Source organism: Leucopleurus acutus, assembly GCF_964270905.1.
Source record: "Leucopleurus acutus genome assembly, chromosome: 10".
Lineage (NCBI taxonomy): Eukaryota > Metazoa > Chordata > Mammalia > Artiodactyla > Delphinidae > Leucopleurus > Leucopleurus acutus.
In genome coordinates, this window is record NC_139153.1 from 91,426,168 (window position 1) to 91,453,609 (window position 27,442).

Here is a 27,442-nt window from a genome sequence, read left to right on the forward strand (position 1 = left end):
AATTCTTCACTCCCAATCACAGTAGCCTGTTGTTCAAAACAGGTGCACTGAATGAACAAATGAGTGATACCTGCCTACCGGAGCTCCTCAAAGGAAGGCTATCTGGAGAATGATCAAAAGGTGCTTTTTTCTTTGTCCTCCCCCGTGGGGTTGCCATTGTATCAGAAAATCTGAAAAAAAACAAACAAACAAACATTACATATTAGCATCTGCTAATACTTTCAACACTCTGGAGTCAAGTTATTATGTAATTTAGTTGGTAAGAGTGTATGGTCCGCAGTCAGATGGCCTGAGTGTGAAGCTATTGCTTTTAAGTTACTTAAGCTCGCTAAGACTACACCTCAGTGTCCTCATATATAAAATGGGCACAGCCAGAGTGTACCCTAGCATTGGTGTGAAGATTAAGTAAAATAACTAATTTAAAGCACCAGGCCTGGTATAAGTACTCAGTAAATGTTATCCATTAGTAGTATGTATATTTACATATAAAAATGTAACCACACGAATGACCAATAAACATCTGACACTACTGTTTATAAAATTCAATGAGTAAAAATATCTCATTTTTGTTTGTAATATTCCTCTCTATCTCACTGCATCTTAGTTCCTGAATTTTGCTCTCTTATTATACTTTAAAAAGAACACTCATTCATTCCTTCTCAATAAAACCCAACAAATAAATCTCAGGCACACTGTCTAGTCACTACTGAATATAGGAATCTGGGTTAGATAGTCACTAATATCTTCCACTGGACAAATTTTATGAGTTCTCAAACTAGTCTAATAACAGCACAGTTAAAGAAACATTAAGAACCAAAAGTCTACAAGAAAAATAATGCATAAAACCATGAATGATTAAGTTATCATATTAGTATTTTTTCAATTAAATTCGATAAGGAATGAAAAATGCTTAGCATAAGTACTCAACAGTGTACGGATCCTACAATTATCACACATCTCCTTCCCTGATCCATATTTACTACACACACATACACTTACACAAAACGATAGCATGAGAAATAAACAGGACATACCTATGGATAAGAAAATGGAAAGTGGAAAAGTGTTTTTATCTTAAGATACAAATCCCACATATATGATCTTAATCTTGGGGAAAAGCTTTAAAGGGCCTGTAGTCCTATTGTTTCACTATAAAGTGTAATCCTATTATTTGCACTAACATTCATAAGCGCATTTTTCATGGATTATTAACATCACGTGTGAAGACTTTCAGTCTGCCATCTATAACAACTTTGAGAAATCTTGACACCGATGTTATGGATGGTTTTTCTTTGACTCAGTCTTCACTTTCTCAAAACCATTATGTTAGTTGTGAACAAATATACCTTACGCATATTTTGAAATGCATTACAGTTCTTTAACCATTAAAAAAAATTGCCATTAGTGCCACAGCACTCATTATACAGTTGGATAAAGAACTAATGATTTTAAAAGTACTACTGTCTACCTATACTTATACCCAGAGGAGGCTTTCTGGATCACATTTTCAAAATTTTGTCCAATCTAACCAATCTTTTTATGTAAAACATATATCCCACATTATTAATAAAATGGACCATGAATAAAGCATGTGTAAACACGTATACAGTATACATTAAGTATTGCAGCAAAAATATTTGAGTCTAATGTGGGGTTTAGGGACATAAATAAAATCAGGTTCATACAACATTTGAAAGTGTTACCTGGGCAAGAAAGCACTCTCAAAAGAAAGCTCTCCCAAAAGAAAGCATAGACTCTGGAAATTTCATCAAACATTTTAACCCAACTGTATACTGAAAAACATGTATTTGATTGCAATGAAGAAATATGTAATTCAAGAAATGGTTAACAGGAAATGAAAACATTAGCTATAAAAGCCATTAAGAAATCTGTGTTGTCTGGGAAAAATATGATTGAAGATTTTTAGGGCAGTAATTTTGTCTCAGTTAATTATACAATTAACAGTTATGTACCTTCATCCTTCTTTTGACACTTACTGTAATCTCTGTATTTTCACTGTTGCTGGGTTCTTGGGGCTTAAAATAGAGGAAAAATATTTAAGTTGGAAGGACTACAGTTAATTGTGCTTTTAAATATAGTCTTAGAAATATGATCAAAAGTGTCATTAAAACAAATTAGTTTACTGGAAGTGCTTTCCCACCTGGTTCTTCAAATTAATAAACTCACCTAACGTTAAGTATGATCAATTTGTTTCAGGTTCAATATGACTTTATAGGCATATTTCTTCCTAATTTTAAATTCATAGCTTTGGTTTTCTTTCAATGTGACAAAAGAAAGAAAAAAATGGTTGGGAGGGCATAAATATATAGGTGAACATATCAATGTCTAGATTTCTACTTTAATAATTCCCAGGATTTTTTCAGAAGTAGCTTATTCAAAAAACTTTTTTAAAAGACACAGAATTCATAAAAATATGAATCTAAAGAACTCCAGGTTGGAATAAAAATTTATAGTGGTGTTAGCATAATTTCTCAAAATACTAGAAACTTCTTCAGAGACAAAAAGAGCAAAAGTTTCCCTTTGGGCCACCTGAAATTCTACCCACAATAATCAAATTTTCCGAAATATGGATCCAGTTCAATTGCCCGAATGCTTTGTTGACTACTTTCTCTGCGTGGAAGATAATTATTAATGGTCATTTTCTCCTGTACCTCCTGACGAAACCGTCCCTCCCACTCGCTTTCCTTTTACTAAAATAGGTTTAAAAAAAAAAAAAAAACCAACCAAAGTGTAAAAGCCTCGAGTTGTGTGTGCACAGGTGGAGTGACGGATCTCCCCAAAGGGAGTGGTCTATGGACGCCCGTACGCTCTCCCGAGGGAGGGCTGGGCCTCCAGCTGGCTAGGTTCCAGATCACGCAACCCCAACTCATTACAGCTGGGCCTGCCCATTCCTTCCTCTTTCACCTGCCGGCTGCCAGGCTGTTGACTAACAGCTACCGTAATCGGGCCGCCCCCTAGGGGTCCCAGGTCCCGGCGGAGTTACCCCAGCAACCTGGCAATGCCGATCGCGTCTCATCGCGTGGTCGCGGCGCCGCAGTCGAACTAATAACACCTGCGAGGCCGTGCCGGCTCCTCGGCGCCACGCTCTTGGCTGGGAAGAACAGCCAGGGAGTTCCTACTCCCGGACTGTAGGTCCCCCGCCTACTCCCCGCAGCAGGTACTCCCCAGGTGACAGGGCACTGACAGCCCCCAGGAGGGAGCCCCAACGTTCCCTGTGCCAGATGCAGCAGCCACGCTTTCTGAAAAGCTTTCTCGTCTCTTCTCCGAAGTCGAAGCAACAGCCTCTCCGGGCTCACCTTTGCTCTGGAGGCGTGCAAGGAGTCGCGGCGAGAAGGCACCGCTGTACAGAAAGGAAATATTGCGGGGAGGGGGGGTTAGGAGAAACCCGCAGCACCGCAATGAACCGGGGAACCCGGTCGCTGCAACACCCCAGCCCGGGAATTCCCCCTTTCTCAGGCTGGGATCCCCACCTCTCACCCCCTACCAATCCGGGGAAGGAGGTATAGCCCCGAGGGCACCGGTCCGCCTCCCACCCGGGCAAGGAGCGCTGCACAGGGGCAGGAGAGCGTGCACCCCGGCCAAGCTGCTTTGTGCAGAGCTGTCACCCGAAATCCACCGCCGCCCTCACGCCCGCCCCCGGAGCCGCGTGCCCCCCACCTCAGAGCGCAGGCGAGACCTCGCGCGCCGCCCAGAGCTGCGGGCGCCTCTCCGAAGCCGCGCGCCGAGCGCACGAGACTGCAGGATCCGCGCAGCGAGCCGCAGCCCCCGCTCGGCCGCCGCCGCCGCTGCTTCCGCCCCTGTCACGACGTGACCCGGGGTGGGAGGAGCCGGCGGGAAGAGGGAGGAGTAGGGTCCCCGCCTTCGCCTGCGCCGCGCTACTCGCCCCGCCCTGGCCATTTCCGCCGCTGAGCAAGCCGGGGAGCGTGGGGAGGGGGGCGGGGTCTGTGCGCCACGGGAGGGGCGGGTCCGGGGGCGGGTCCAATAGCAGGGCTGAGCCTGGGGCTTAAGGGACTCAGCCGGTGAGGCCCGCGGCAGCGCCAGAACCAGCAGCGGGCGACGGACAGCGCACAAGGTAGGCTCCGCCGGGTGCAGAGAGGGTGCGATGACCAATGGGACGTTTGCTAGGTGTGAGTGTGTGATCGGATTCCGGAACGGGGCGTCCCAGCCATCCGCACCCTGAAATGGGCTCAGGGGGCCGAGTGGGAACGGGGAATAACGAGATCAGGTAGTGAATGATCTTTCTGAGTCCATGGTTAAAGTGACCCCAAAGCATTGTCGGGTATTGTTGATTTTAAGAAAAGAGAAGTACTTGCCGGGACAGTGAGGGGAACTGGGGTGCTGTAAATATTGTCTTGCTCCATGGTAATTGCATAGGTTGTATGCATGTATAAAAATTCACTGAGCCATACTCTTAAAATTTGTGCACTTTAGGGAAGTTATTCTTCAATTTACCAAAATTTTAAAATAAATCAGAAACATGCTTTTTGAAAAGGTGAGGAGGAAACCAGTCTTGGGAGTCCACCCAAGGAGAACTTGGGCGACCAAACTAGCACATCTGCTATTTCTGTGTATGGGTAAGAATGATTGTGAAATTTGCCTTTCCTGATTCTTATAATTTTGCACTTTTATCTTGCTTGTAGAAAGAAACTTTTTATTTCCCCAGAAAAGGATGTGGACAAGTTAAGTACAGGTTGAGAAGCTATGAGAACACCTAAGAAGTGATTAAGTTATATTCATGATGTTAAGTTATATTTCAAGTTTGTGTAAGAGGGGTAGAGTTGAACAATTCCAGGCTGCCCTGGCTTAGTGATAAAATTATGCTTCCCTTTTGTTTTAAGTAGAGAACTGTTTATGAAAGCTCAAGTTCAGGTTCCAAAGTTTCTGACTGAATGTGGAAATGGGAAAACTGCAACTTTCTTTTGCTTTTCTGTACCCAATACATCAGATACTTCCCTCTGACCTCTCAGAAAACCCTGAGCATCACCTCTTGACATCATCAGGGCCCTGCAAAAGCCATTTGTTAACAAAAGTTTGCTGGGAAGTGAATTTGTGTTCCCAATTCCAAGAGAGGTGCCTTCTCCTTAAATCCTAAGCACACTGAAGCCAAGTTTTGCCATAAAGGGAACTTTTCCTTGAATAACTGCTTTTCCATGAATAATGATTCATGGATGAATCATTAAATTAACTCCACCAAGAATAGCCTGCTAGTGTAATCCAAACTAAATTAGTTTCACTAATGACTCAAAGGATATGTTACAACTATTGTGTTGTATCATCCTCACATGACAAATTTCACGTTGAAAGGACAGACATTTTCCTCATACCTTCAGGTAGATTTGCAGTTATGTTCACATGTCCTTTTTTCTCAGTTCGCTTTGTAAAAGGGGGGAAAAAAAGGAACAAAGAATGTTGCTCATCAACCAGTTATACTAAGGGTTAAAACACAACCCCCTGCAGAGGGTGATGTACCCCAGGCGATTTAGGACTTCAGGAGGGAAAATAAGGGTGAGGCATTCTGGGTTTTGTATAAATGGCCCCTAGATAGCATGCCTCAGGGAGAATTTCAATGGCCCCAGATTCTTGCATCTTCTTGTACATAGAAATCACTAAAATCATTAACTTGAGGTATCTGTTCTTTGTGATTAAAAGTAATCTTTTGGGCTTCCCTGGTGGCGCAGTGGTTGAGAGTCCGCCTGCCGATGCAGGGGACGCGGGTTCGTGCCCCGGTCCGGGAAGATCCCACATGCCGCGGAGCGGCTGGGCCAGTGAGCCATGGCCGCTGAGCCTGCGCGTCCGGAGCCTGTGCTCCGCAACGGGAGAGGCCACAACAGTGAGAGGCCCGCGTACCGCAAAAAAACCCACAAAACAACAACAACAACAACAAAACAAAACAAAAAGTAATCTTTTACCAAAATGTATGCTAGACTACATGTTTTTCCTAGTCAAAAAAAAAAAATCTTATACATGTGGAACATATATATTTGGAGCAGTTCCTCAGAGGTATCTGAAAGCTGTCTCCCAGGCTATCATCGTCAATAAGGTCCCCGAATAAAATTGAAACTCACAACTCTTATGTTGTGTGTTTTTCGTTAGGTCAACGCCTTTGTGTGCATTTTCCCATACCAAAAAAAAAAGCTATAAGAAAATTATTTGAAAATGCAAACTTGTAGGGTAGAGACGGGATATTGAATCTGTACATCTACTTTTGCTTCCTCCTGAAACTCCACCAAAACAACAGTAGGATTTTTAAAGACATAAAGGGAAGACAGAAGAAAAGATAAAAGCAATAAAAATTTGAAACTAGAAAGCAGATGGACGAGTGATAAAGGATTTTGCAGACTGAAGAAAGCTAAATTCTAAACCAGCGATGGGGAAAGCCAATGAGCAATCCTATTTGCATTATAGAATCCCCCAATGCTCAGGAATTAGCGGCACCAGGTACCTAAGGGAGATGGAAGGGTATGGTTGAAATTAGGAGGATTGCTTGAAATTCTGGTTCCTAAAAAGGCTAAGTCCTCAGATCCCTTTCCCAATTCCCTGCAACCAAGTATCTCTTCTTCACCACACCAGCAGACTTTGGGGGGTTTATTCCCTGGAGAGGGTACAGTCTTTGGACTGGGAAGATACAGTTCACAGTTGGGGGTGGGAGTACCATACTGAAAATATGGGGATTAATTGAACACAGGCAAACTGAATGCTGGGGCCCTTTCCCACTTTTATCCTTTTCTCGTGTGAGTATAGAACCATAGTCCCAAGGACTCAAACTTTCAACGGGAATTGGGAAGTCCATCTATGGAAAGTCTGATGAGTCCAAAGAGAATAAAGATAATGACATCTAAGTTTCCAAATAATATCTATTCATATTATCCTACAGAGAAGCTTACAGTCTATAAGCCCCATCCACAAACTTAAACTTATAATCAGCTTTTTGGTATTTACTCTTAAATGTGAGTAGATAATAAGAATTGCTAGGAATTTGAGGACAGTCACTAGTTTGAAAGATAGAAAACAAAACCAACAGAAAAAAATGACTCAGTAACAGACCATGCAGGTAAATAAGAGAAAATATTATATACATTCTATACATGAAGTAACAACAAAATAAAATGAAAAGAGAACATCAGAAACAAAAAGGAGCTCTTGAGAATTAAAGACTTGAGAGCAGAAAAGAAAAACTAAATAGCAAGGTAGAAAGATAAAAATAAGGTGGGCTGTCAGAAAATAGGACAAAACGATGACGAGTTGGAAAAAGAAAAAAATATGAGAAATTTAGAGCATTGGGTCAAGAGCTTCTACAACCGTAAAAAGGGGTCCTAGAAAGAGAAATAGAAAAAAAGGACCAAAATCATCATCTGAATAATTCAAGAATTTTTCCATAATTGAAGGATATGAGCTTCCAGATTAAAAGAAGTCAGCCAGATGGATGAAAGCAGACCCAGGATAAGGCATAGAATTACGAAATTGCAAAAACTAAGGGGCAAAGAAAAGCTTTGAGAGAGAGAAAAATATTGGCCACATGGAAAATATCAAGATCCAAAGTTCTTTGAATTTAAGCAGTAACGCTACAAGCTAGATGACAAGGGAATGATTTCTTCAGAATTGTGAGAGAAAATGTTTTCTGACTAAGAATTCTTACCCAGCAAAACTATATATCGAGGATGGGGAATAAATAGTGTGGAGACATTTTCTACATGCAAAATTGCCAAAAGCCTTTTCTCCCATGCACTCTTTCTCAGAAAGCTGCCGAAGGTTGTATTTTACCAATATAAGGGTGGTAACCAAAGAAAAGGAAAATAGCCAATAGAGGAAACAGGAGATTCATCAAAAGATAAGAAGGAAGCCTCCAGGATGGTGGTAGATAAAGATCGCAGAAGGCTAGCTGTGTGCCAGGAGAAGACAGCATCCAGGTCAGAAGGCTATTCTCTGAGATGACGTTGATAGGATATCTGATAAGCGAAGAGATTGAGAGTGTATTGACAGGAGATTGGGAGAACTTAGAGTTGAATTAGTAATAAATATATGGAAATTTTATAAATGAAAAAGCCAGATAGTTATTAACTACAGAATAAAAAGTTGTACAGGAAGGGAAAAGTAATCATAGAATTCTATATGGTTTACCTGTGAATAGTATTTACCTAGTCCTAATAATGTGAACTTGAAATGTTTAATCACGAATATGCTATATCTATATGGAAAGGATAGGAAAAATGAGAAGGTGGTGTGTGTGTGTTGGAAAGTTGAAAGAGGACTAAATGCTTATCTTTTCTAGATGCTTCCTAGAAATAAAAAATTAAGAAGATACAAAATAAGCATGCTATTTGAGTTATATTTTGAGTTATATTTCAAGATTCAGCTAAAAGAGTTAAAGATGTTTGTCTCATTGGAAATGGGGACTGCTGCTTTCATAGCTCTGTTGAACTCTGAATTGTGTGCATTATAACATTGATTAAAAAAATAAGAAGTAAACATTAAAGGAAATTTTAAAAATTGAAGAGTGAGATGCTAGGAAAGATTCTAAGCTTACAAAAGTTATAATGCCTGGTTTTTTTTTTGCCCTGTCTCTTTTTTTAAAACTTAAATTCTTTTACTCTAAGATGTAATTCGATTTATTTAAAGATCTTTCCTAATGTGTATTATGAGATATGCCTCTACCATCAGATTCACTGAAAAGTAATTTTTTGTATAGCTTTTCTGTGAATATTGAAATATTTTTAAATAAGCCATACTGCTGGAACTTCCCTGGTGGTACAGTGGTTAAGAATCCGCCTGCCAATGCAGGGGACACAGGTTCAAGCCCTGATCTGGAAGATCCCACATGCCGCGGAGCAACTAAGCGCATGTACCACAACTACTGAGCCTGCGCTCTAGGGCCCGCGAGCCACAACTACTGAAGCCCGCGCGCCTAGAGCCCGTGCTCCGCAACAAGAGAAGCCACTGCAGTGAGAAGCCCGTGCACCGCAGCGAAGAGTAGCCCCCGCTCGCTGCAACTAGAGAAAGCCCGCGCACAGCAACGAAGAACAAACACAGCCAAAAATAAATAAATTAATTAATTAAAAAATAAAATAAAAGCCGTACTGCTGAGAATAATAGGTTTTTTCTTCATTCATCAATAGAATTGAAATGCACTTAAGTGACAACCTTGCAAACATTTTCCACTTAGGCATTGGAGACATTTGTTTCCGAGTCAAAGCTATCTACAAAGCCATGGCTAATACAAGAGCAGTACTTGATGCTGAAGAGTACCCCAACACTGAGGTACAGAAAAACCGAGTGCTAACTCTGGAAGAATGGCAAGAGAAGTGGGTGAATCACAAAATTGCATTTCACCAAGAACGAGGACATCAGTAAGAAATGTTTACGTTTCTTTATATCAAATGTTGGTCTGTAACAGAAATGCTCTATCAGAAACTGACTTTGCAAATAGAAATAATAATATAGATATCTATTATTTGATTTTAAGATGCACATTTTTAGATTTTCACATTGGAGCATCTCTGAAATCAGGATGCATCTGTGGCATGTCAAAGTGAATTGGCAGTGATATTTCTTCTCATGGAGTGTAAGTAATGGTGTGACTTACAGTTGATGACATCTTAGATTTATGAAATATGTCTTTTTTTAATCCCCTATAATATTTATTTGTTGGGCATACATGTTTATACATATGCAGATGCTCAGGTTATATTAATGCTGGCATCTCTTTATGCTGAAAAGTGGTGGTGTTCTGACTTTGCTTTCCAATAGCATGTGTTCAAATGTTAAAGTATTATCTATATGGTAGAAGAAGAGAAGTTGAGAGAAATTAATCAGTGAGCTGAATGCTAAGCAATGTAATAGTAGTAGTAGTAGTGGGCTTTGAAGCAGCAGCAATAAAGATGGGTCAGTGCTGAGTAAAGTGGTCGTGACAGATGTTCCTTCTTCCAGGCAGCCACCCTGACTGCCCAGGGGACATCATTATTATTATTACATTTGCACACTAAGTAATAGTTGGGGTATCATCCTAGAACCATTGTATGAGTTATCTCTGTCATGTAGCTGGCCTTAGAAGACACACACACACACGTATACATTTTCAAAACATATCAAACAAGGAAAAATTAATTTTTTATGTTTAATTACTAATCAGGAAAGCCCCAGGTTTGAGTCACATTAACTGCTTGCCAGTTACCTGACTGAGCAAGTTGCTTAACCTTCCTGTTTCTTCATGTATAAACTGGAGATTTTAATGAATAATGTTACCTACTTCATAAAGTTGTTGGGAAATATTAAGTGAGGTAATACATGAAATGTACTTAGCATTGTAAAATTGTAGTCCTTTCCTCTGTGTCTTGGGCTAATTAAAACAAACAATTTTTTTTTTCTCCCCAGGCTATTAAAGAAGCATTTGGATACTTTTCTTAAAGGCGCGAAAGAACTGAGGGTATTTTTTCCTCTTTGTGGAAAAGCAGTTGAGATGAAATGGTATGAGCAGATAAGCATGAACGTACTTTCTTGTCTTGATGATAAACACTTTGGGTGAATAATAGGATGTAAGTTTTAAAAATTCCATTCTCAGGAAATGCACAGGGATTCTATATTTTTTAGTAGACTAATACTGATGGGTTCATAGAGGTAATACTCTCAAACAGGAAGACAGTGCAGAAACAGAGGGGAGAACTAGTCTTTCTGTATTGAGTTTCTAAGCAAAAGAATTAGTCTACAACCAAAGTGGTGGGGGAGGCAAAGGATGGGACCAGCCTTCCCTCTTAAATTTCCTTCATCTTTGTGGTGGTTTAGTTTTTGTAGGTGGTTTTGGAATGTAACTAAGTTAATTTTAGGTATTTTAAATAGAGGTGGACAGAAAAGCTCAAAATGACTTACAGCTTTTTGGCAAAACCGTGTATAGTCCACAGTTCAGCTCAACTCTCCCGTCCCTCTACGAGCACATAGGAGGTTTTGTTTTCATGAATCATTGCTAATAAAACCAGTGATAAAGAAAGTATTTCTTGTGAGTAATTCTCTCTTGTGAGGATTCATTTTAATTCACAAGCCACTGTCACTATGGGTTACCCTAAAGTCACAAACCTGGCAATCGTTTCCTATACAGAATTTGTTGTAATGATAATGTACGGAGGCTATCGTACATGCCAAGACATAAGCTTGTATAAACTTGAACGTTGAGAACTTTGATCGTCAAGCAGGAAAGAAAAATAAAATATATGAAAATGATTAGTAAATGAAAAATATAGTAACTTAAAAATGCTCTCTGCCCTACATAAATACAGGTGGGCAAACTACAGAACATGTGTGCATTGGGAGTGGATTTCTGAGCGGGGATGGTGGCATTTTTGCAGCCAGCCCCCTGCTCCCTCAACTTGTAGCTGAGAGCATTTGTGAGTGGCTGCTGTGGCTTAAGATTCTTGGGTGGCCACGAAATTGAGAACATTATATCCTAACCAACTCACTGGAGCAGAAGAAAGAATTACTTTGCAAACTACCTGCAAGAAAAACATTAACTCTATGAGCAGATTGTCTTTTTGCTGTGTCATAAGTGATAACAATCTAGTTCTAGCAGAGGCTTTGATACAAGGTTAGAAAATGGTATTATGAAACAGCCAATTAAATGCGATTGTTGAAGATTTAGGATCTAAAGTCCTTTGTAATAAAAATGCCAGAACTAAGCTACTGTAATTGTATAAAAGTTATTATATTAGAGGATTTTTCACTTAGGTAACAAATTTGTATATTAAGGTCTATACAGATATCAGATGTGAATAGATAAACTATGAGCTGAAGCCCAAAAGCATTAACATAAAATGTTGAAGACATTTCCTTAGGTTTTGGGTTTCTTTTAGGACAATATATTCCAGTAGAATCCAGCCTATGCCAGTCTATAGTAGGCTATGGTTCATTTTTCCATATGTTGAGTAGAAGTAAAAATCCATGCAGCTGGTTTGGGTAACTTTTTTGTTTATATTTTATAACTTCAAAAAATGTATGGAGAATAAAAAAAAATATTCCATGTATGTTAACTTACAAATTTCCCAGGAAATGTGAAAGACAAGTTATTAATATGTATGTTTTAGAACTATAAACAGTTCATGTTCTGACCACATTTTTGAAAGTGTGTCCTCTTGTGTAGGGAATAGGTACCATCAGCTCTGCTATTATTCAATTGTTTTGAAAATGCTAATTGCATTCTAACTCCACTAATACATTAAGGAACAATTTGAGCATGGTTTGAATTTCACATCTGCTTATGTGTAATTTTGTCTGCAAGAAACATGAGGTGAAACACCCAGCTCTACTAAACCGTGTACAAATAGATGAAGTGCACCATGCACAAACCTCAACTATCTCCCCGATACCTCAGTTCACCTCGGTGTGCTGTGAGCCACTTGCTCCCATCCACAGCCACTGTTGGAACTTTCCACGGCTGCCAATAATCCCCCTTCCGTTACTTTACAATAACTTGAAAGCTGCAGCCCTTCCAACGCCTACAAGTCTACAAGTAAACTTCAGGTCTCTCTCAAGGTAGAGTGCCATGTTGTAGTATTTATATATTTTGTAACCATTTAACATGTAAAACTGTGCCACCATGTCTATTAGGTTCTTGTCTTTTTTCTTTTTAATGTGGCACTAAGTTTTTTCTTCTTAAGTACTATGTAATCCATTTTATTTCTAAATACTGTTTAATTACATATTATTGAGAAAATCCTGATTCACAGAGATGAGTTATGGCAAATGTGCAGCAGCTTTTTCTTAAAAAAAAAAAACTTTTTAAAAATTAAGGTATAATTGACATACAACATTATGTTAGTTTTAGGTGTACAATATAATGATTTGATATTTGTATGTACATATATTGCGAAATGATGACCTAATAAATCTAGTTAATCAATACATAGTTACAGAACTACATAGTGTTGTGTGTGATAAGAACTTTTAAAATCTACTCTCTTAGCAACTTTCAAATATGCAGTACAATGCTACTAACTATAGTTACCATGTTGTACATTACATCCCCATGACTTATTTATTTTATAACTGAAAATTTGTACCTTTTGACTTCCTTCACCCATTTCACCCATTGCTCACCCCCAGCCTCTGGCAACTACCAATCTGGTCTCTGTATCTATGAGCTTGTTTCTGGTTTTTGTTTTCTTTTGATTCCACATATAAGTGAGATTATAAGCTCTTTGTCTGTGTCTGACTCATTTCACTTAGCATAATGCCCTCAGAGTCCATCCATGTTGTCATAAATGGCAAGATTGTTTATGGCTGAATATACTCCATTAGGACAAAGTTGTTTAATGTGTACTCCAACCCCCATTTTCCCCATAAGCCTCATGATTTTTACTGCATGATTTTGCATGGTGTGTGATTTTTAAAAATGCATATGTTGGGCTTCCCTGGTGGAGCAGTGGTTGAGAGTCCACCTGCCGATGCAGGAGACACGGGTTCGTGCCCCGGTCCGGGAAGATCCCACATGCCGCAGAGCGGCTGGGCCCGTGAGCCATGGCCACTGAGCCTGCGCGTCCGGAGCCTGTGCTCCGCAATGGGAGACGCCACGGCAGTGAGAGGCCCGCGTACCGCAAAAAAAAAAAAAAAAAAAAGCATATGTTGCATAACTGACTTATGTGTTTATTTAATGTAACATAAAATCAATACTGTACCTGGGTATTTGTGCCACTAGTGCTGTTTTCTTTGAAGTCTAAGATCCCAAGACTGAATTCTGTAATTATAAACCTTACCAGAAAAATACTGGTAAGCTTTTGCATATGGTAATCAAATAAATTTTTGGATAGGGTTTAGTGTAAGTGGAAATTATAAGATTATTATAGAAATGAATGATAATGTTCTAGAGCCGAGTGCTCCAGTACGGTATCTACCAGCCCCATGTGGCTGTTTAAACTAAGTCACACGAGCCACGTCTCAAGGGCTCAATAGCCTATGTGGTTAGTGGCTGCTGGATTGGACAACACAGGTATAGATTTTTCCATCATCACTGAAAGTTTTAATGGACAGAGCTGATTTAGAGAACTTGAAAAGCATATCTAATTCATAGGATGCTTTTAAATCAGAAACTCTTCCAGTCAAATCCATTTGTAGTAAATCAACATGTTAAGGTATAATTTTCCAAACTGTTAAATTTTTCCTAAGGTCATATAAATCATTTTTTCAGAATTCCACATAGCATAAGGTTTGAGAATATATAGATCCACTTTCTGTGTATCTACATGTTCTGTGAAACGTTGTGAGTCTGAATTCAAATAAATCCCTTAAAATTAAGGAAAATGTATGCTTATTGGTACATATCCTTTTACTTAGTACTGTATTTGAAATAAAAATTTAAGTGTAATTATATGATTTTATGCAGGTTTGCAGACCGAGGACACAGTGTAATTGGTGTGGAAATCAGTGAACTTGGGATACGGGAATTTTTTACGGAGCAGAATCTTTCTTACTCAGAAGAACAAATTATGGAAATTCCTGGAGCCAAAGTATTCAAGGTGTGTTTTGATTTTGGTAAATAGTTATTTCCATACCCCCAGAAGAAGGTTTTTCTCAGCATGAGTAAGTGAGGATACTATACAAGTGTCAGATGACCCCACTTTATCACCAGATTCACCTGGATATTATAGTGTAAGGAGCATAAAAAGATAGACAGTAGCTAGGTGTGAACAAATATATATAAAAGCCAAGGTCGAAGCTTATTTGTCGTGATTTTGGTTTGGGTTTGTTTGATTTTTAATTTATAAACAGGTGTTTCTGAGCACCTGTCTTGTGCCACACCCTGCATAAGACACTGAAGAGATGAAAACACAGTCCCTGCCCTAAAGAATCGCTTAGCTTAGGAGAGAAGAGAAACAGAGGAGGCTGTTTGTCATACATGGAGCGAAGTGTAATGACACGGGGTATTAAGGGAACAGAGAGGAATGTTTCCTAACCCAGCCTGGGGGAGCTTCCTGAAGTGTGGTGACAGATAGGGCTAGGACAGGCAGAGAGTCAGGTCATCCAGTCCAGATGTCCTGTAAAGCTGGTACCTGAACGTGACACAGCCAGCTTTTCTTTTGTGACCGACCACCCTTGTGGCCTCAAGGGAAGTGAGCTTGAAGGGCAGTAGCCTTCTGGCAAAGAGACCAGATAGGAGGTTGTGAGCAGTGGTCCAGGAAAGAGATCCTGAAGGGCTGCACCAGGAGAGCGATGGGGCACTTAGAGGAACAGATAGATTAAAATGATGTTTAGGGTGTCAAACTGGGAGGATTTAGTGATTAATTGAGTGGGAATCCAGGGGGTGGTGAGTTCACATTTCCAGCTCAGATGACTGGTTGGATAGCAGAGAATAAAGGAGAAGCAAGTTGAAGAGCAGAGAAAATGAGTTTTGTTCTGGAGGTGAGTTTAAAAGACCTGTGGCATGATGAAGGGATAACTGGCAAACGTCTCTGAAGCGTGCACCAAGCATTTGGGCTGGAAATGATAGATTTGGGAGTTGTCCTCCTCCTGTGACCAGAATGATCCAGTGGAACTGCTTCTCTAGCTTGGGGTAATAATGTGGAAATAAACAGAGACCACCCAAATGAGAACAAGCAGAGGCTGTCAATTCAGAGGGAGTCGCCAATTGAATTTGTCAGAGGCTCAAAGCTTGGCAGGGGGGTAGGAGAGCTTTCTAGAGAAAAATGCAAAGACTTCTGGCGCTGTTGGCTAACTAGAAGCGGCATCCCTTGTGATTGGTTTGGGAAGCGTATTTGATTTTGAGCTAGAAGAGAGGCGTAGGGGTGGAGGGGAGGCGTAAAAATTAGGGAGGCTGGCAGTCATTGACCACGTCCTGCAAGGCTGTGGTTAGGCTTCCCTGGCTAGTTGGTGCAGAGGTTATGGGTCCGAGCTCTTACCAGATGTGGTCTGGCCACCATCCGTCTGTACATTCGGTCTCTCGCAAAGCACTCTCTTTTCTAAATATTGAAATTAATTGCTCAGGTCACTAGGAAACTTGATAGGACTTTATTTTACAGCTTCCTCCCACTCCATTCTGAGATCAGCTAAGAATTGCTGTTTGCTCAGTCCGGAGAGGCTAGTCCTCTTCCAGACTCCTTGGAGGAAGTGGTTCTCAGCCCTGGTGGCACATTTGAAATTATCTGTGGATCTTTTAAAATTCCTAGTGCCAAGGCCTTGCCTCCAGCTAATTCAGTCAGAACCTCTAGAGATGGGGCCTGGCATCAGGTCTATTTAAAGCTCCTGGGGGATTCCAGTCTGCAGCCAAGGTTAAGATTCACGGGCTGTTTCCCTGCCTCCAGACCCCTTCCTCTCAGGGCTGACCCCCCACTGTGCTTCCAGACTGGTCTTCAAAGACCCGCCCACCTCTGTTGCACCTTATTTCAGAATAAAATCCAACATTTTCACATCCTGAAGTACATCTCCTACCCTGCTCCTCCCCCCACCTCTCAGACTTCTCACCTCCCACACCCGTGATGTCAGCAGATGCATCCAGCCAGTTCTTCCGCCACCTTTTGTTCCGCCTTTCCTGGTGCTCGGGCAGTGAGTTCCCTGCTCTGTCTGCTCTGTTCCCACAGTCCTGGGCACACAACCAGAACAGTACAGCCCATTCTGTACCGTGATGGTTCTTTGTTCCCGCACCTCTCTGCTCCACCAGGCTGTCCTCACTGGGGTCAGAGACTGTCAAATTCACTGCAGTATCTAGAACTTGGGCTAGTCCTGTCTACAAGGTGCTCAGGAAATAAATGCTCATCAGGCAGTGAATGAAAGAGAGGACACTGGGGAGTCAATACAACTGCACTTTTCAGGAGTAACTTTTTTTTTTTTTTTTTTTTGCGGTACGCGGGCCTCTCACTGTTGTGGCCTCTCCCGTTGCGGAGCACAGGCTCCGGACGCGCAGGCTCAGTGGCCATGGCTCACGGGCCCAGCCGCTCTGCGGCATGTGGGATCTTCCCAGACCGGGGCACGAACCCGTGTCCCCTGCATCGGCAGGCGGACTCTCAACCACTGCTCCACCAGGGAAGCCCTTCATGAGTAACTTTTAAAATGTCTGTCCTTTCTCTCTCAGTCTGCCTGGTAATTGATTGATGTGTATACTTGTCATTAGGGGGTCAAAATATTAGGATTTTGCTAAAGTAAACATTGCTAAAATACAACAAGCCCCAAAATGAGTAACAGTTAACTGATCTTCAGGATTAACCAATCTGATTTTCCTTTTTGGGTTGATCCAAAAGAACCCTATATAGGTTTTTAATTTTAAAAAGTCCCATTAAAAATTATTTTCAGTAAAATTGTATTTTATTTTCAGTTAAAAAAATATGTGCATAGGTTGCAAGGTGCAGGAAGTGAGGGGGGAAAGATAGAGAGGAATTCACCAAATGATTAAAATCACTGTGTTCAGAGGGTGGCATGCAGGGTTTTTCTTTATTCTATAAATTCTCTGCAGCATGGTCCATATTTATTTCAAAATTTAAAAAAAAATTTATATTTTTTATAGATTAGTGTTTTTAAAAAATATGTTATTTATTTATTTGGCTGCGTTGGGTCTTAGTTGCGGCATGCAGGATCTTTAGTTGCAGCACATGAACTCTTAGTTGCGGCATGTGGGATCTAGTTCCCTGACCAGGGATTGAACCCAGGCCCCCTGCTCTGGGAGCGTGGAGTCTTAGCCACTGGACCACCAGGGAAGTCCCCCAAAAATAAAAATTTAAAGTAAGATGTCTAAAAAAATTGTTTGACGTGAAATTATGTTCTTTATGTTTAATTACACATTCTTTCTCTACCACTCATGTGCTGCTTTGCCCCTCTTTTTTTTCCCTTGACCATTCAAGTACCTCCTAATTAAGTAGAATTTTTTTTTCTTGACTTTTTCATTGCAGAGTTCTTCAGGGAACATCTCATTGTACTGTTGCAGTCTTTTTGATCTTCCCAGGTAGGACTGATGTCTACCTCTGCACTTTTAAAACCTCGAGTGTTTGCTAGGCAATGCTGGGGTGGGCTGAGGGTCTTTTTATCACTCCCATTCCCTTGCGTAGCACCCATGAAGCACTGATTTGAGTCTCTGTTCTGCAGTTATTTTTAACTGCAGCCTGTATGTCTGCACACTTGATATCTTTGCCCTTGGGTAGCTGCTAGGCTCTGGAAAAATTATTAGGACCCTAGGAAGGTAGGGAAAAGGAGGGGAGAGCAAGAAAGTGTCTTCCACTTCACACCTGTGTCTGTAACAGAAATGCATTTCAGGGTGTGGACGGAGGTGAGAGCTCATCTCCTAAAAGTCCCTGATACCTGTTCCAGGGGCTGGGAGGAGAGTTGTCTCAAACTGTCCCTTGTTCCTCCTTTGTGGCCCCAAGTCCAAGCTGCTGCCACCAGCTCCTAGATCTAGGAGGAGATGGACAGCTACATACACACACACACACACACACACACACACACACACCAGCATATCCCTAGAGACTCTGAGGAAAAGCAGATGTGAGATCCCAGTTCCTTAACAGCTGGTGAGGTTCTGACATGTGCCATGGGGAACACTGTGTTGTTAAAGATTTTATTTTTCTTACATAAATTTTTTTATCTTTTTCTTTCTGGTAGAGCAAATATTGGCAAATTTGACAGAATTTGGGATAGAGGAGCATTAGTCGCTATTAATCCAGGTGATCGCAAACGGTTAGTGATTTGGCTCCTTTAATTATGTTGTTTTTTCCCCCTTTTTTAGCCTCCTTAATTTGCTATATTGTACTTTTTCTGGTTTCCAGAAGATTACTAGACTTCTGCTAGTTTGAAATAGCTTATTGTATTTGGAATTAGAAGACCTATATCCAATAGCATCTTGGTCTAAAAAGTATAGGATTTGGCCACGGGAACATGGGTGCAAGGCTTGTGGCTCTGTCACTTCTAAGCTGTATTGCCCTGGTCAAAGAATTCAACTTCTCTACACTTTAGTTTACTCCTCTGCAAAACTGTTAATTTTCCTACTAATACCACCCTCACCACCTCCACTGAGAGTACCAGGTAATACTTGTTCACTCCTTGCCATGTGCCAGGCTTTCTTAAAATACCTTATGTGAAACAACACAATTTATCCACCAAGCAACCCTTTTTTATTATGCTATCATTATTCCCATTTTACAGATGAGGAAACTAAGATCAAAGAGGTTAAGTTACTTGTCCAAAGTGTGGCAGCAAGTACGTGACAGAATTGAGATTAAAACCCAAGGACTTTGGCTTAAAAGTCACGCCCATGACTAGGCCCCCTCACACGGTTGTTGTGGGAATGGAAAGAAATAACACGTGTAACAAGTGCCGTGTTGACCCTAAATGACTGCTTAAATATTAGCTGCTATTGTATTAGAGCTTTTGGTCTAGATATTTTGGGTGACCATTCTTTTGTACCTGGTCTTATTAGAAAATAAAATTAAAATATGCGAAAGTATACTGAGTAAAATGTGACCCCTCCTGTGTACTTTCCAACCCAAATATCATTCACAGCCTTACTTGGGTGTAACACATAAATACTGAATTACTTCGTTGTATGGAGGCAGACTCAACATATCAGCAAAATGAAATTTCTCTTTTTAAAAATGAATTGTTTGGGACTTCCCTGGCAGTCCAGTGGTTAAGACTCCGAGCTTCCATGGCAGGGGGTGCAGGGGCTTCAATACCTGGTTGGGGAACTAGGATCCCGCATGCTGCACGCGGGCCAAAAAAAAAAAAGAATTGTTTGGTGAGTAAGGCTTGTTGCCAAACCTAATCTTATTTTAATTAGACATTGCCACATCCTCTTTTTTTTTTTTTTTTAAAGATTTAATTTTATTTATTTTTGGCTGCACTGGGTCTTCGTTGCTGCACAAGGGCTTTCTCTAGTTGTGGCGAGCAGGGGCTACTCTTTGTGGTGGTGCGCGGGCTTCTCCTTGCAGTGGCTTCTCTTGTTATGGTGCACGGGCTCTAGAGCTCAGGCTCAGTAGTTGTGGTGCGCGGGCTTAGTTGCTCCGTGGCATGTGGGATCTTCCCGGACCAGGGCTCGAACCCATGTCCCCTGCATTGGCAGGCGGATTCTTAACCACTGCATCACCAGGGAAGTTCCACATCCTCTTAATATATATTTTCCTCTGGTGATAAGTCACACCCCTTTTTCCCTTTTCTTTCTGACACCTTCCTCCTTTCTCTCTTCTCTGGGACCCTCACCTTCCTCACATGCCTAGAAGTCATCATTCCCGGAGGGACCATCCTCAGCACGGCTGTGCTGTCCTCTCTCCTGTACTTGCTCCTTCAAAGATTGCTTCAGTTCTCCTATTACTTTCGTTCTGGTATTCAACAAATACACATTAAGTTCCTACTGTGTCTAAATACACATGATGTTGGGGAAATAACCGAACAAGTCGCGCATGGTATTGGCCCTTGTTGTTTCTGTATTTCCAGCTCCGTTCTTTCTCCTAAATACCCACATCCCATATCCAGTGTCTGCTCGGCATTTCCCTGTGACATCAGTGTCCGTCATCAACTCAAAAGTACCACCTGTGACTTCTGCGTCTCCATAAAACACCACATTTATACACTAAACTCAGTTCTGCTGAGTCTCTAAGATCGTAGGTGTTCCCCGCTTCCTAAGGTTGTCTACCCTCTTCCTCGAGGTTAGTCTCTCTGCAGGCTTTGGTTGCGTCACTCGGATCCCCAAGGCAGTGGGGAGCAAACCGGAAATCACAAAGCTCACTCTACAGACCGTGCACCTTGTGTTCAGTTATTTCTCCACCATCTGGCTTAATTTTTATAGATAATGATATCATCTGGCATAATAATAAATATAGCACATAGTAGGAGCTTAATAAATATTTGTTGAGTAAATGAGTGAAAACAAACCTGACTCAAAGCAAGGAAAATACACTGTTTCCCACCAGCCACCATTGCCTCCTCTCTCCTAGAAATAAAGGCCATCTAAGTGGCCTCTGTACTGTTTAGTTCACGGTAAGAAAGAGTCATGAGGCCCCTCCAGAGCTCTTGGAGAATCTAGTTCTAGTTTGGTCACAGACTCTGTCTTCCTGGTCCCCCTCTTCTCTTTCCTCCCCTTCCAGGTGTGTGTGTGTGTGTGTGTGTGTGTGTGTGTGTGTGTGTGTGTGTGTGTGTGTGTGTGTGTGTGTGTGTGTGTCTTGTCACAGCCCCAAGAATGCCTTGGCCTTTGTTTCCGGAATAACTGCTTATTTTGAGCCATTAGGAAGATAAATGACTTTATCTTAGCATTTACAGTACTTACTGCTTTTTCCCAGTCCTGCTGAGATTACACATGGGCAAGAACGGATGTGGTTTCTGCTGTGACTCTCAGGTTTCTTGCCTACCGTCAATCATACCTCTCATTTTTCTGAATTTTTGAGGCTGGTTGACAGAGAAAGTCCGCATTCCAAGAGGAAGGATGCCTGTGAGTCCTCTGAAACCCTGCCAAACCTGTCTGACCGATCACTTCATGGGGACAGCAAGTCCCTCCTTTCTTAAGAAGAAGAATCTAAAGTTAAAAAGTAAAGGTTTCTGCTCAGAAGTTTGCTTAGGTCTGATTCTTTCACTTGCAAGGAAGAGTGACCAGCTCAAGCCAGCTCAAGTTTTAAGGGAGTGTATGTTGAGGATGCTAACGGAATAAGCTACTGACCCGGGCATTTACCACGTACCAGGCAGTGTTCTAAGCACTTTATGTGTGTGCACTCATTGAATTCTCACAACCACCTGTGAGTTGGTTACTAGTTTTATCCCCATTTTACAGATGAGAAAACTGAGGCACAGAGGGGTTAAGACTTTGTCAAGCTTACATAGCCCGTAAGTGGAGGGGCTGGACTTTGAGCTCGGGGACCTTGCAGAGTCCGTACTCCTAACCCCCATGCAGGACAGCCTCCCTGATTTCTCCCAGGGCTCCGGACAGGGATGGCAGCACAGCCAGGCCCCGTGGAAAGAGCCAAGGCTCCTCACTCAGAGCTGTGCAGCTCGTCCACCTCTGTCTGTCTGTCTGTTTCTCATGGCCTCTTACCTCCCTGTGCATGCCTCCGCTGCCCTCCTGCCTCAGCACTCAGCTTCCTCTGCTCCAGCCTCCACCCAGCACAGAAACTCCAGCGTTTGGTCCAATGACCACAGCGAACTAGCAGCTCCTCTTTGGATCTCTTAACTCAGTTTCCCAGTGGAGTCATCTGATTGGTCCAACTTGTCATTCTGTACCAGATCCAGGTCTGGCTCCTGGTCTGTCTGCTGTTGGGCCCTGTTAGGGCAGGTCCCCACTCTGAACCCATCAGACATGGCTGGGAAGTGGCATCACCTGCTCCTCAGGACACCTACTCCAAAAGATGACCCCGTCATCCAGGATATTTATTAAGCTGCAGCATCCCAGGCCCCACAGCAAACCTACTGACTCAGTCTTGGGATGAATGAAGCTCGAGCATCTCTTCTTCCAGCAGGTGCCCAGGTAATCTTGATACCAGCCTGGTCTAGGAACCACTGCCCCAAAGCTGGCAGTGCTTCGGGAAATATACGTTCAAAGCTGATGGGCCTCCGGGGACCACAGCACGTTGGAAGGAGCCTCTGTTCTGCTTAATTTGACATCTTCTAGTCTGATGGGCTCCAGAGCCAGGCCTCCTTTGGATCCCCATCCTTCGCTATTTCCCAGCTTAGGCAGGTAACGTCATTTGCTGAGCCCATTTATAGCTTTTTAGAATGAGAATCTACTTCATGTGATTTTTCAGGAGAGTTAAACTCAGTAATAGAGATGAAAGGAAAAGCTGGCTTCCCTCCCTGCCTCTCGTTCTTTGTAAAGAAATGTAACACATGCTTTTCAATGTTCTTTTCAGCTATGCAGATATAATGTTGTCCCTAACAAGAACTGGGTTTCAGTACCTCTTGTCTGTTTTTTCTTACGATCCAACTAAACATGCAGGTAAAGTTTCTTGTTCTTTTTTCCAGTTGCCTTGTTTCGTGATTTGATTCTATGACTTGGAGAGCATTATTTTCTCCTGTGAGGCATACTGCTGATATACACGCAGTCTGTGTCATCCATGGTGGTGGGGATGGGATGTATTGGGCTGACGCCTACAAATACATCCTCATAGGAGGATGGGGTGAGACGTGGATGTGGGGAGGTAGGGGTGTGCAGGAAAATCTCTAAACTATTGCTGTTTTTAATTTCTGGAACTTTATAATTTATTGCATTTAAAATATAACTGTATTTGTTTTGAACGTGTAGAAGGGATGTTTTCTTCTGGATTCATTTAAATGTGTTTGAACATTAAAGCCTGACCTTTTTTCTTTTAACATCTTTATTGGAGTATAATTGCCTTACAATGGCGTGTTAGTTTCTGCTTTATAACAAAGTGAATCAGCTATACATATACATATATCCCCATATCTCCTCCCTCTTGCGTCTCCCTCCCACCCTCCCTATCTCACCCCTCTAGGTGGACACAAAGCACTGAGCTGATCTCCCTGTGCTATGCGGTTGCTTCCCACTAGCTATCTATTTTACATTTGGTAGTGTATATGTGTCCATGCCACTCTCTCACCTTGTCCCAGCTTACCCTTCCCCCTTGCTGTGGCCTCAAGTCCATTCTCTATGTCTGCGTCTTTATTCCTGTCCTGCCCCTAGGTTCTTCAGAACCATTTTTTTTTAGATTCCATATATATGTGTTAGCACACGGTATTTGTTTTTCTCTTTCTGACTTACTTCACTCTGTATGACAGTCTCTAGGTCCATCCATCTCACTACAAATAACTCAATTTTGTTCCTTTTTATGGCTGAGTAATATTCCATTGTATATATGTGCCACATCTTCTTTATCCATTCATCTGTCGATGGACACTTAGGTTGCTTCCATGTCCTGGTATTGTAAATAGAGCTGCAATGAATATTGTGGTACATGACTCTTTTTGAATTATGGTTTTCTCAGGGTATATGCCCAGTAGTAGGATTGCTGGGTCGTATGGTAGTTCTATTTTTAGTTTTATCAGGAACCTCCATACTGTTCTCCATAGTGGCTGTATCAATTTACATTCCCACCAACAGTGCAAGAGGGTTCCCTTTTCTCCACACCCTCTCCAGCATTTATTGTTTGTAGATTTTTTGATGATGGCCATTCATTCTGACTGGTGTGAGATGATATCTCATTGTGGTTTTTTTTTTTTGCTGTACGTGGGCCTCACTATTGTGGCCTCTCCTGTTGCGGAGCACAGGCTCCAGACGTGCAGGCTCAGCGGCCATGGCTCACGGGCCCATGCCGCTCTGCGGCATGTGGGATCTTCCCGGACTGGGGCACAAACCCGTGTCCCCTACATCGGCAGGCAGACTCTCAACCACTGCGCCACCAGGGAAGCCCCTCATTGTGGTTTTGATTTGCATTTCTCTAATGATTAATGATGTGGAGAATTATTTCATGTGTTTGTTGGCAATCTGTATATCTTCTTTGGAGAAATGTCTACTTAGGTCTTCTGCCCACTGTTGGATTGGGTTGTTTTTTTTTTTGATATTGAGCTGCCTGAGCTGCTTGTAAATTTTGGAGATTAATCCTTTGTCAGTTGCTTCATTTGCAAATATTTTCTCCCATTCTGAGGGTTGTCTTTTCATCTTGTTTATGGTTTCCTTTCCTGTGCAAAAGCTTTTAAGTTTCATTAGGTCCCATTTGTTGATTTTTGTTTTTATTTCCATTTCTCTAGGAGGTGGGTCAAAAAGGATCTTGCTGTGATTTATGTCATAGAGTGTTCTGCCTATGTTTTCCTCTAAGAATTTTATAGTGTTTGGCCTTACATTTAGGTCTTTAATCCATTTTGAGTTTATTCTTGTGTATGGTGTTAGGGAGTGTTCTAATTTCTTTCTTTTACATGTAGCTGTCCAGTTTTCCCCGCACCACTTATTGAAGAGGCTGTCTTTTCTCCATTGTATATTCTTGCCTCCTTTATCAAAATTAATGTGACCATATGTGCCTGGGTTTATCTCTGGGCTTTCTATCCTGTTCCATTGATCTATATTTCTGTTTTTGTGCCAGTACCATATTGTCTTGATTACTGTAGGTTTGTAGTATAGTCTGAACTCAGGGAGCCTGATTCCTCCAGCTCCGTTTTTCTTCCTCAAGATTGTTTTGGCTATTTGGGGTCTTTTGTGTTTCCATACAAATTGTGAAATTGTTTGTTCTAGTTCTGTGAAAAATGCCAGCGGTAGTTTGATAGGGATTGCATTGAATATGTAGATTGCTTTGGGTAGTAGAGTCATTTTCACAATGTTGATTCTTCCAATCAAAGAACATGGTATATCTCTCCATCTATTTGTATCATCTTTAATTTCTTTCATCAGTGTCTTATAGTTTTCTGCATACAGTTCTTTTGTCTCCTTACGTAGGTTTATTCCTAGGTATTTTATTCTTTTTGTTGCAAAGCCTGATCTTTAAGTCATGGCTTTTCAGGAAGAAGTGAAAACGAAGTACATACACTTTTAATTTGTAAAAATACCCTATTTGATTTTTAATTAAGCCTTTTTAAAAAAGTGCTTTGTTTTATAAATATCTGTGTTAGTATTATTTTTTTCTGTTTGAATAAGTCAGATCTTAAAAACTCATTAAAAGATGAGACCTAGTGTCCATAATTAAGTCTGGGACAATCAGATGGAAATAGAAAATAAGGGAAACAGATGTCAGCTCTGTGAAAGTGATGTAAGTTCCCTTCCTGAACAGTAGGCCTAAGGAAGGGCCTGTAGGAAGAAGATAGAACAGGCCTTGTCTGGGGTGGAGGCTAGGAATTCCCTTCTAGGAAGGGGCAGAAGCTATTTCTTCTAAAATAAATGGCCCACAGAAAAGTGGGCAGAGTTTGTAGGTTGAGGGTAAGTGCAGGAGTGGTAGAAAATCTCTACCCTGGAAGCAGGAAGCCCCAAGGAAATTTGTTCATGAACTCCACTCTGATTTTCCTGTTCCCAAGTTCCAGCTGACTCAGCCATCTCATGTAAGCTGGAGATAGGCATCTAACATTACCAGTCCCCTCAGTAAGCCAGTCTTTGGTATCAGATGTGCAAAAGAAGCAGCAGAAGAACCTGTCACATCCTCACCTATTTGGATAATTGAGTTATGTATGGAATGTGTATACCAAGGTCATTGGAAATAAGCTGAGAAGTGGGCCCTGAGAATTTATTTCTCTTTACAATTAGATCTATTAGAATTTATTCTTCACCATGTTTCTCTTTTACTTAGGTCCACCATTTTACGTTCCAGATGCTGAAATTAAAACATTGTTTGGTAAGTTACAGACACGTGCTATAACTTTTGAAATAAAGTCAACAGTTAACTGTTTTGAGCTATTAGCAAACTATTAATATCTAGAAGTATATAAAATTTAAAAGTCAGAAGCCAGTTAATTGGAGACTATTATATCCAAAAAAGGAACCCATCTCTGTAATAGGACTTTTTAGCTAAATGGTATGCTTATGTTAAAGACATCTGAATTCTTCTAGAGAGATGGTATGTTTATTTTAGCTCTTAGGAGTTATAAGTGACAATAACAATTCAGAGTGCAGAAAACTTACCCTTAATATTTATTTCCCCATGTTCATTAAAAAGAAAGAAAAGATCTTCAGTACACACTCTTTTAAAAATCATCTGATATGTTTTTAGAACTGGTTGCATTCTTCATAAAGTTTTAACTTGTCACACTTTCTTTTTGTTTCAGGTTCAGTGTGCAATATTCATTGTCTGGAAAATGTTGATGCTTTTGAAGAAGGACATAAAAGTTGGGGAATTGACTACATTATTGAAAAGTTATATCTATTTATAGAAAAGTAAATGAGACGTAAATAGAAGCAAGTAATATCAACATGTTTTTGAGCAATTGAAAATTGTGCTAAGGCATGAAAATATAATAGGTGACTTTTGGAAAAAAATTCTTTACAAATCACATCACAGATCTTTGCTCAAAAATGCTTATAACCTTTTAGGAAAAAAAACATGTACTTTGGAAAAGAGACTGATTGGGGGGCGAAAGATTATACCTGTGTGTCTTACTTACAGATTGCAAGAATTTTTTACAATCAGCATGTATTACTTATATAATTAAAGAATAAAAGAAAAATATAATGCATATAACTTAAATATAATAGACAGAAACATTGGCATTCTTTATGAAATTTAAAACCATTGAGTAAATGTAACACTTTAATGGGGTCCAAGGTAAAAGATAATGGTCTAAGACATTACATAAACATTAATTTTTACTGTAAACCCTCATATTGTACTCAATCCTAGCACTCCTTTTCACATTTTTTCTCCTTATATAATTTTATATATGACAGAATGAAGAAATAAACTTTTAAATTAATGAAATTAACCAATCTATATGGAAAAAATATTTTTCCCAAACTGTAAAAAGAAATTATTTTTAAAAGTTGTTTTCTGTGTTTGGAAGTTTTTTGTTTCTCGTAATTTAATCTTGTTTAAATGATAGTCTTACGAAGTGC

General features: G+C 40.9%; 2 protein-coding genes across 8 annotated transcripts in view; one reads left to right on the forward strand and one right to left on the reverse strand.

Annotated features, from left to right (window-relative positions):
• KDM1B (lysine demethylase 1B) overlaps positions 1–3,811 on the reverse strand; it is a 56,067-nt gene extending 52,256 nt beyond the window's left edge. For 4 of the 7 annotated variants that reach the window (XR_014326529.1, XM_082848493.1, XM_082848494.1 and 1 more), the window contains exons 1-4: positions 3,679–3,811; positions 3,318–3,361; positions 1,998–2,036; positions 71–170 (exon numbers count right to left, since the gene is read on the reverse strand). Coding sequence is in view for 6 of the 7 variants with exons in the window: in XM_082848493.1 (XP_082704619.1) it covers positions 71–157 (87 nt within the window). In the remaining variant the exon portion in view is untranslated. The other 3 variants (XM_082848492.1, XM_082848495.1, XM_082848496.1) reach the window with 3 other exon arrangements.
• Positions 3,812–4,062: 251 nt separating this feature from the next.
• On the forward strand, positions 4,063–27,442 carry TPMT (thiopurine S-methyltransferase). The gene is made up of 9 exons (XM_082848934.1): positions 4,063–4,093; positions 9,182–9,365; positions 10,390–10,482; positions 14,381–14,513; positions 17,874–17,926; positions 18,583–18,657; positions 22,809–22,894; positions 26,184–26,228; positions 26,659–27,442. Exons 2-9 carry the CDS (start codon positions 9,226–9,228, stop codon positions 26,769–26,771), a joined length of 738 nt encoding a protein of 245 aa, XP_082705060.1. The 5' UTR covers positions 4,063–4,093; positions 9,182–9,225; the 3' UTR covers positions 26,772–27,442.

What these genes read in the sequence shown, in the direction of transcription:
- TPMT (XM_082848934.1), top strand. Translation starts at nt 9,226, where the DNA reads ATGGCTAATACAAGAGCAGTACTTGATGCTGAAGAGTACCCCAACACT. An exon ending in AGTCTTTTTGATCTTCCCAG is followed by an intron (nt 17,927 to 18,582) that starts GTAGGACTGATG and finishes TCTTTCTGGTAG; the next exon opens with AGCAAATATTGGCAAATTTG. An exon ending in CGATCCAACTAAACATGCAG is followed by an intron (nt 22,895 to 26,183) that starts GTAAAGTTTCTT and finishes TCTTTTACTTAG; the next exon opens with GTCCACCATTTTACGTTCCA.